Here is a 9,966-nt window from a genome sequence, read left to right on the forward strand (position 1 = left end):
GTGGAAATGCTCAGCCCCCTGCTCAGTATCCCCCATACAAAAAGAACAATAGTAACCCCATACTAAACTTTAGAAGGATACTATAAAGATACTCAGCAAAACTAGTCCCCAGAGGAAGTTTACAGTGAAACCATACCATAAAAATACCATAAAGTATAATATGTTCACTATAAACTGCACACTGACCCATTATACTGTAAGGGCCATCTGACAACTTGTCAAAAATTGGCACTGTATTCAGAGAATCTCAGAAGTTATGGCCCCAGACCAGCACCCAACTGTTATTATTTTGTCTTCATACTGGAACTTTTGTACAGTGGAGTACTGATTCAGAGCTACAGAATTTAATATTCTTGGACCATATAATATTATTATTAAATTGTTTCGCCACAGGTCCCAGGCTCACAAATACTACTGTCATTATGTGGGAACCCTCCAGTGATCAGATGGCCTGTGGCCCATTTGGAATCCTGACCCATTGCTTTAAACTGATGACTGGCTCTCACTTCTCATGACCCATTCAATATACTGTACATAAAAAACAGAGGAAACAGTGATGCTTGTTTTACCTTTTGTGAACCAGTCTCATTATCAGTCTTGATTTGATGATTTCTCATCAGAGAAAAAAGTTGGAAAAATATGTGATAGGGTGAATTTTGAACTTTGGGCTTATTTTAATTTTTATATTTGGTTCTGAAGAGAGTCCAAGCCAAAGACAGATTTTCATAGTGCAAATGGGAAGGACATGGCTTCAAATGCTTGTTGGGGTATCCCAAGAGGTGGTAGGCCTCTTAGCAGGATCTCTCTTCAAATAAAATGTGTTTAATTTGCATGTGACAAAAACTTTTCAAATATTTTGGTGTATCATAAATCCAGGCACATGATCATGTATGACATCTTCAAATAATCAATCAATCAAGATGTGAAAAGCCATAAGGCGCATGGGATGTGGAGTAAATATGAAGACATTTTCCAAAAGCAGGTGGAGAGCACTTTATTGCAACGGCACATTTTAAATATGTCATCATTGGTTTAGCCTGCATACAGTAACGTATCAGCACATAACTAGACAGTACAGAGGTGGACCGCCGCCATACCAATTGCTGCTCGGCCAATATGTAACATCAGCAGCCGTGGTCCGTATCTGACAGCCAGGCCAGCGTATTCCTTGTTTTCATTTAAACTCCATTTAAAACTATTTATTTGTGATACAAAACCACTAGGATGCCTGACTGTGTGTCAGCATTCTTTCTACCACAACATAGAGTTCAGTTAGGCAGTGTGGTACTTTACTAATGACACTGACAAAAAAAAAACATTACAGTTATCATCACAGGTTATACAGTAGCTTTGTCGATTCTCGGAGATAGAAAGTTGGCATCTGAAAAATAGATAATGGAAGTTGTTACACAAAATAAGGTTGGGGGAGGTCACAATTGGATTGATTCCTCAACCCCCTTTTGTAAATTTCAAGCATTTCCCTTTTTCTAAGAAAAGCATAACAAATTCCAATTGATGTGCGTCCCCGCAGTTCCTATCTTTGCACTGTTCAACCTGTTTATGGCTTTAAATGGGGTTTAAAGATTTGACTGGATGAAAAGGCAATAATAAAGCAAGTTAAATGCAAAGCTTTCAACATGTACAGACTAGGGGTTCCATCAGGCCTAGATCATGCAGACGGGGCAAGGTAGTAACCATGTGTCTCGTGAGAATATTTAGGCACACATATTGGATAGAACTATCTACAACTGTGACTGGTTCTCCTCTGTGCCAATTGCTCCTCTCTAGCTCATACTAAAGTTAACAATTAAAATAAAAAAAGAAAACACAGCATCACTATCTAGAGGGGGAAATTTATGTATCAAACAAAGTTCCTGTGTTGCACCATTAAGGCCTTCCATGACTTGACATTTCACTACACGTATGCCACTGAATTCAACACTAAGCCCTACGTCTCTAATATAAACTCGTTTCACTTTTTCTGATTTTCAGCCGGGAGGGGTTTAGATACAAACATGTGCTTTTCATATTCTTTTGTACACTTTTTTGTTTCTCAGTTACTATAACAAGCACCAGCCCTCTAAAATTATAATATCAGTTACGCATTGACTCTTTAACAGATGAATGTCGCTGCTAGTAGTTCATTGGTATTTTGTATTACTCATCATAACCATGCACAACCAACATTTCACAAAAACAAAGCAAAGTGTAAAGCACAATTCAAAAAAATCAAGATTAAGAACATGGAGGTTTGTAAGGTTATGGCCCATAGATTTTTTAAGAGGAAGATTATGATGGAAAAAATATAGATAATTCAGTCACTGAGACAAAATAACACAAATTTTCATAGTTGGATAAAATAATGACCATAAAGGTAGTGGAACTATTAACTCAAGCCTCTTATAGAATCAAGTGCAGACTCTCCTAGCTTCTCTCCAAGTCACCCAGGTAGGAAGTCACCTGCGAAGACACAATAAAAGGGAAGATGTAGGATTAGTCACAAATAACAGGGTGTCATGGTGGACCGAAGTGCTTTGTTACTGACTACTCTGACTTTTTGGGAGTTTACCCATATGTGACGAGAGGATTGGGAACAAAATCATGTCTATGTCTCCAGTAGATAGCTCTGTCGCATGCTAACGCTTACATGTTAAGTAATCGTTGCCGACTAGCGTTATCCTAAAAGTGGGAAAATGAGAACTTGTAGCAGCATTAAGGCTGAATGGTTAGTTCATTTTGAAATTGAAATCATTTTGGAATTGATAAATTAGACTTAAAATTTGACAGAAAGAATGGCAGAAGGTCTCTCCTTCCTGCGAGACTTTAACTTGTTTAGTTTACACATGAAGCGAGTGAAGTTAGCTAACAGCTAGTTTAAGTTTTTGCGCTGCTGATTAGTAACAAAGAAGATTGAGACTGTTTTCAGAAGTTAACCAGTCAACCAATAAAAAACAATACAAAGTTTGGGTTACTAAAGGTTTATCTTCATACTTTGGATAATGCTAATCGCTTATGATTAGCCTACTTACTCACTGTACGCTGAAGTGTTAGCATGCACACCGCACAGAGCTATCTACTGGAGACACAGAGATGATTTTGGTGCCAATTCTTTCCTAACATATTGGGTCATACGCCCAAAAAGTTGGTGTAGTCATTTAAAGGATGTAGGATTGCAGTCTCCGTTATCACCCACGTGGCATGACAAATTGCAGAAGTGTGTCAACAGAAGTAAACATAGCAACCGATATCAGCAGATCAAAAATGTAAATCATCAGTTAGATTCACACTAATAGAATCAACCATGCTTACGAAAAGCAAGAAATGTCTGCTGTAGTTAATTTGTGGTTAATTTTAAATTCATAAAAACAAATGATTTTGGATGTGGGCATTACAACATGTAAAACACCTAAAGAAGGCTTTCACGCCGAAGCAACAAAATCCCGTTCTTCCTCTTCTTCCAGTGTGACTTGAACGCAGCAGAAAACCAGCAGCAAGCAAAGTAAACAATTAAGTGTGTGAGCAGCGATAAAAAAGTATCAAAAGGACGATTAAAACTAAAATGTCATGATAATTGTTCGATCACAGCTATTTAAAGACGTGTGGAACTGCTGCGCGAGTGCTATTGTGCTGAAAGGACGTGTTTTAATCGCTTTTTGGGTTCAACTGTTGGAGAGTGTTTGCCCTGTGGGTGTGTGTTGGAGAGAAAATGGAGGAGCGAAAAGCTCTACAGTGAAGTAAGCGACAAAAGTTTGAATGCAATCAATCGTCATAATGGCAAAAACTCAGAAAATAAGGCCTGAGTCGAAAATAATCGGAATTATTCTTTAAGCTACACGTTTGTCATTCCACTTTTTTCTCTATCTGACCAGAAGTTGGATGTACAAACAAAGGCCAACTGATGACTTCTTATTGTTGCTGGACAGCAGGCACCTGGGGGCTTTGTGCTAAACTAAACAGAAGCACTCTTAACATACACTCTCGCAGCTAAAAAGTAAAACAGACGACTTACATAAAATAACAAACAGGCCGTGGATTGGTTTCATTCCAAGCTCAGCAGCTCAACGTCGAAGATGAGGGTGGCGTTAGGAGGGATGATGCCCGGGTGGCCCTTATTCCCATAAGCAAAGTCAGGTGAACAGGTCAGCTTGGCCCTCTGACCGACACTCATCTGGAGGATGCAGGAGAAGAGGCGGAGGACGCAAACACAGGAGGAGAGAGAGAAACAATAGAGGTCATGTAAAATAGCCAGTCTGCCCTGTGAATGCGGTTAATTGGATCTTAATGCAGTCTATATTTCAGTTTAATGCATCAAGCTGGACAATAAACCACGGGGCGCCAGACAGCAAAAACATCTCGCCGATTAATGGCGCTCCATTATTTCCATGCTTTAGTGCAATTACAGAGCTGCATCCGTGCCACATAGGCCCACTGTTTGCAGTGTTAATGGAAACCTTGGTGAGTGTGGAAATTAGATAATGGAACCATGTCAACAAATGAATGTGTTTAAGCTGATGAACTAACTACATAATAAACAGCAAATGCATTTTCTGTCTTGCATTGCAAATTATTGCTCCCTCTGCATCATTCCGGTGTCCATCTGAGCCTATGGGTTTTATAAATACACTGTAAAAAGGTTAAGCTATTAGTTATTGTGGTGACAACACTGTATGACATGTAATGTATTACATACTCTGAGGGGCTGAATGGGTGCAGCTTTTAGAGTTAGTGTGGGACAGATGGACGGCAGAACAACTGTGCATTGCTCTATTAACACAATTTGCTTATCAATTCACAAAACTACACATTTCATTTCCAAGTTGTGGTATATTAGCTCTAAAAGACTGTCAATTCTGTCTTCAATGATCCTGCATAATATAGGATATGCGCAGTATGCTTCCCCTCCTCCAGCCCACCTGCACTACGCCTTCTTCCCAGCCTCGGATCACCTCCTGCTTGCCGATCTTGAACCTGAAGGGCTTGTCCCTGTCGCGGGACGAGTCAAACTTACGTCCGTCTGTAAGGGAACCTGAGGGGAAGGAGATGGGATGGGTGGGGGTGGGGGTGGGGGTGGGAACGGTGAGAGCCAAAAAAGTTAGAGCGAAGCAGCAGGCGATGTCTAGCCTCGTTCTGCGGGTGAAAGGAAACACCTCAGGAAACAACATCAACACCTGCATGAGCCCCAAATCCAGCCACAACCTCTAAACGCCTGTGCAATACTGCAATGATTAGAGACACATCAGCGACAGAATTGACATTGGATAGTTCAAGAAAAAAATGTATAGCTCTATCTAATAGACTGATAACAGTATGGTGGAAAAATGCTGGCTTTCTGCGGTAACTGTGTCTGAAGCGGTATTAATACCAGCTCAAAAACAAAATAAGCATCGAAAACAAATATATGTGCTGAGCTTGTGTGACAACCATCTTCCCTGCTGTGTGTATATTGAGAGCGCAAATGAAGGGATTCCAAGGATCTCCGAAATAGCCGCTGCAGCTGTCTCCGGGGTGGGAGGCAGTCTGACAGTCAGGGAAACGCAAGCATCAATCCGCAGAATGGCACCCACTCTCAGACTATTTATGACAGCGCTATTACCGTTATTAGCGCCAATAAGACTGCCTATGTGTGGTGGTTTGGTGTGTGTTTGTGGTGTGATATGATGGCAGAGTGTGTGCGTGTGTGGGTATCTGAAGTGCGGTCTGGTGTGTGTGTGTGTGTGTGTGTGTGTGTGTGTGTCGTGTGGGAGGAGGTAATCTGCGCTGTTGTTGGGCACATCAGGGGGCGACTGGCAAGATATAGATTGTAATCCAGGCGGTGGAGTGGGTGGTGCGATTCAATGACCACGTCCTCTGGATGTCTAGATGGCAGCCTAATGGAATTATCTGTAAGAGCTGAAAGGTCCTATCCAAGTATCAAAGCCAATTGCAGCCGGAGCAGCAACACACTGCACACTGCATTTCCCGCTCAACAGCACAAACAGTGCAGAAATGTTCAGACAGCAAAGATTTCCTGCAGACAGGACCTCGGCAAAGGCGTGTTTTGATCTTAATTTGGACCCTCTACATAAAAAAAGGGCTTTTTATAATGGAATATCCTGTTTCAAGTCGCATTTCAAGGCTGACAGGAAGGGAGCCCGCCCGGAGAGGAAATCCTGTAGCTGCTGTGATAAAGAAAAAAAGGCTGATCTTTCTCATGCCTAAAAAACACTACACTGTGCATAGGCACGAATCCGGCTGTTATTTCAAGTTACATAATCTTAAACCAAAGAGGCTTGTGTTACAGGCTGAGTTATGTCTGTCTTACCAGGCGAGCAGGTGGACTGACAGCTTTGCCAATTTGAGAACACAGCAGCCTAATAAATAGCACACAGGGATGCAAAAGCCACCTGAAAGCCATTTTGTTGTTGTTTTATTCATTGATTTTTACAGGTGGTGAAAATCCTAGAACACCCTTATGGCAAAATGAAATAATAATCCTATAATACATTTTAGTACAGTAAAAAAAACTATAGGTTTCAATAGGAATATTATATAGATACCATCAAGTATAGTAAGGTTACCATAAACTCACTATTTTGTACCACAGACACACTACACACCAGTATAGAAATATTATAGGAATATTATAGAGACACCATAGGAGATGCCATCAAGTATGATATGGTTACTATAAACTCAATATTGAGTATCACATACTGTACACCCCTATAGGGAATTACAGTGATATACCATAGGAGACTAAAAAAAAAAATAAGTTCACTATAAACTCACTTTTGTGTAGCATGTACACACTATAAGTCCCTGTATGAATATTATAGGAATATTATGGTGATTTTGTTATTATTGCGGTCGCCCAGACGGTTATAATCCGCTCAGCTAAACGCCACCAATCTCCCACCCCCCAAACTCCAACAAAGACGGGAAAGCGGTGGAAATCAGACGGGATTTAAAACCCCCGTCGCTGTCTGGGTCTGTCTGTCTGTCTGTCTGTCCGTCTGTCTGTCTGTCTGTCTGCCTGCCTGTCTGTCCGTCTGGGCCTCTGAATGAACCCTGCGGCGGAATCTGTCTGCGACTCTTCTTTCTTATTTTTTTTTTTTTATTTCCCAGACAAGACAAATGTAGCCTGTAATATTATCCACTGATGTTGACGAGACTATAATAGACCGCTTGGCCAAAACTGGAGCGCGTTATTTTACGCAGCGATAATTCCAGCGTACTTTGAGTGAGGCTACGACTGCTGGAATGATCATTATAGCTACATGTGATTGTTGAATATTGATTCGCATGGGATCCAAATGGGACTCCAGTGAATGAAAATGTGGCGAAGGGGTTAATTTTTTATGCAGCCGAGTCCGGTGACAGAGATGCAGTGAAAAATCACTATAATATTCCTGTAATACTCCTAGAGGGATTTAGAATGTGTCGGTGGTGCACAGTAGTGAGTTATAGTGACCTTATCGTACTTTGTGGCATTTTCTTTATCTCTTATGGTATCACTATAGTATTCCTATAATATTCCTACAGGGATTTATAGTTTTGCTGTGATACTTGTATAGTATCATGATTAAATTCACTACAGGATTAATGTTACCATAGTTATTTTTTGTAAGGGTGTAGGAGACAGTAGGCGACCCCACAGCAGTCACTTCACTTGTATGCGGCCTTGAGTAGAAATATGAATCAACCATACGAGAAACATAAATCCGCAGAATTTGGCTGTGCATGCAGCGGGGGAAGGGGGGGGGCATGATCTAGTAGACTATACCAAGTTTCTTATTTAAAACTCACCAACATAATGCACCACACACGTCTGTCCTTTTTTGGGGAAAGTCCTTCCTGTGGAGGAAGCAAAAAGGCGCTTGATATAACGGGCATACGACGCAAGGCGGTGTTTTCTGCGGCTGTAATAAATAAGAGTGAACATCAATCCACACCAAGTAATGAACCAAACACATTTCTTTCTTTCTTTTTTTGCAATCGCTTTACCGTCGCCTGGGGTTATGGTCTCGATTTCGACTCCCATTTCGCTGTGTGTTTTGGAGCTGTCCCTCCACCCGGGCAAGACTCTTCCCGCAGTCTGTCTGCTCTTCCAGCGGATGTTCTCAGCTGTCTCTCTCTCGCTCTCTGCAGGCACGCTAGCGTCAAGCTCCACACGATGTGCATTACCGCTTCCGCTCAAAACTTTCAAAATAAAATCCGTTTACAAAGCTTTCAGGTCGCGCCCTCTGGCGGCCATACCGGAGGTCCACAGCATTTACCAACAACATCCATGATGAGGGGATTGCATAATTTTCTAAATTTACAATTTAGACGGCCGTCGCAATAGTATATACATATACATATACATATACATATACATATATACATATATATATATACACATACATATTCTATATATTATATATATATAGAATAGGTATGGTTAATTTCTGTGCTGTTTTTGGCTGGGAAGTGATAATTTCATCATTGTTAGGCCTATCTAACTGGTTTTCAATCTGGTTTCAATAGTGTTAGCATGTTAGCTAGCTATACCTTAGTACCAGCTAACGTCTTTGTTAACAAATCTGATTTGCAGGATAGCTTAAAGTCCCTACATACAGAATATTTGCCTCATTATATTATACTCAATTATGAGTACCATAGTATGGCTCTAGATAAACGACACCATCGCAGTGAAGACTGGTTAATGCTATGTGTTGCTCTCTGTGTTGCATGTTCCAGGGTATGATTTCCCGTGGAATGTGGAGGCTTGACTTTCAGCATTAAGATAGAGCCTCAACCAAAACAGAAAGAGGACTCACTCTCTCATGCCCGTATTAAGACTTCATGGTGCCCCTGGGCACCAGCGACTCAAGTGCCCACCCACCCCCACCCCGCAGCACACAAACCATACCTATCCACAGGGGTGTATTGGTCCTTGAGTAGAAATACTTTCTTACTGTAGCTACTCAAGTATTATTTCTGAGTATATGTACTTTACATGATTGTTTTTTTATACATACTTTTTGCTTACTACTACATTTTCAGTTTATAAATGATGTTTAATGTGAAATTATGTTATTAGAAATCATAACTTAATACAGTGCAGAACTATTGTTTTATCTTTTGTTGACCTTAATGAAATATCATTACTAATCTCAACAGGTATATTATTCGTCTAAATCATAAGAAAGTTTATACTTTTACTTTTGGTACTGGCTGGCTTGATGCATTTGGGACAGAGGGACCGCGGTAAGTCGTATATTTCCATGCATATGCGCGTGCTCTGTCCACCTGACAGCCCTCTGTTCTGTCAGCGGAGAGAGAGACACACAGAGCATGGTGGTTTCGGCGCGTCGGCCGACGCTTCCCGGAGTTTCCCGGGGGCACGGTTCCGGCCAGTGCCGATAGCTGGGCGCCGATTTGTTCCCGGTGATCCGGCCGAGATTTCGGCGGGGGTCCCGACGCCGATGCGTCACCGGGTGCCCGGCGAACGGCGTTTTCGGCATGGATCGGGAGGATCAATGCGGCCCGTGGGCGCTGAAGAGGACAAAACGGCGAGACACATTGTGGGACAAGAAGTTAACTTGAGTGATTTTTTGGTCACTGTTGTCCCAAACTTATGTAGGCCTACTGTATTATTGCAATACAATTTATTTAAAAAAAAAAAAAAAATTTTAAAACATTGGTTGCTTGGTGCCCGGGGAGTCTTGGTGCCCATGGGCACTCGCCCAGTTGCCCATATGGTTAATACGGCCGTGCTCTGAATTACTACTGATTTGTAGACATTAGGCTAGAGATGCTGTCCGCAGCGGCTAGCTAGGTGAGTAGCTTCAACTCTTGTTGAGGTTTTTGAGATTTACGCTACTATAGCCTTTTGCTATGCTGCGGTAGGTTAGCTGTCTTTCAGTAACTAGCCTGTTTGCCAAAATACTTTGTTAGCACTACCCAAACTTCATAAATTCCAAACGTTACGCAAAACTGCTTTGC

The 9,966-nt window shown here is 41.5% G+C and overlaps 1 protein-coding gene across 1 annotated transcript; it reads right to left on the bottom strand.

The window, feature by feature from the left end:
- Nucleotides 1–968: 968 nt before the first annotated feature.
- Nucleotides 969–8,115, bottom strand: fkbp1ab (FKBP prolyl isomerase 1Ab). Its single transcript, XM_071927547.2, has 5 exons — nt 7,984–8,115; nt 7,786–7,833; nt 4,914–5,026; nt 4,010–4,168; nt 969–2,460 (listed from the first exon to the last, which is right to left on the bottom strand). The coding sequence occupies exons 1-4, from the start codon at nt 8,018–8,020 to the stop codon at nt 4,040–4,042; spliced, it is 327 nt and encodes a 108-aa protein (XP_071783648.1). The 5' UTR covers nt 8,021–8,115; the 3' UTR covers nt 969–2,460; nt 4,010–4,039.
- Nucleotides 8,116–9,966: the final 1,851 nt, after the last annotated feature.

This window comes from Centroberyx gerrardi, chromosome 14 (assembly GCF_048128805.1).
Source record: "Centroberyx gerrardi isolate f3 chromosome 14, fCenGer3.hap1.cur.20231027, whole genome shotgun sequence".
Lineage (NCBI taxonomy): Eukaryota > Metazoa > Chordata > Actinopteri > Beryciformes > Berycidae > Centroberyx > Centroberyx gerrardi.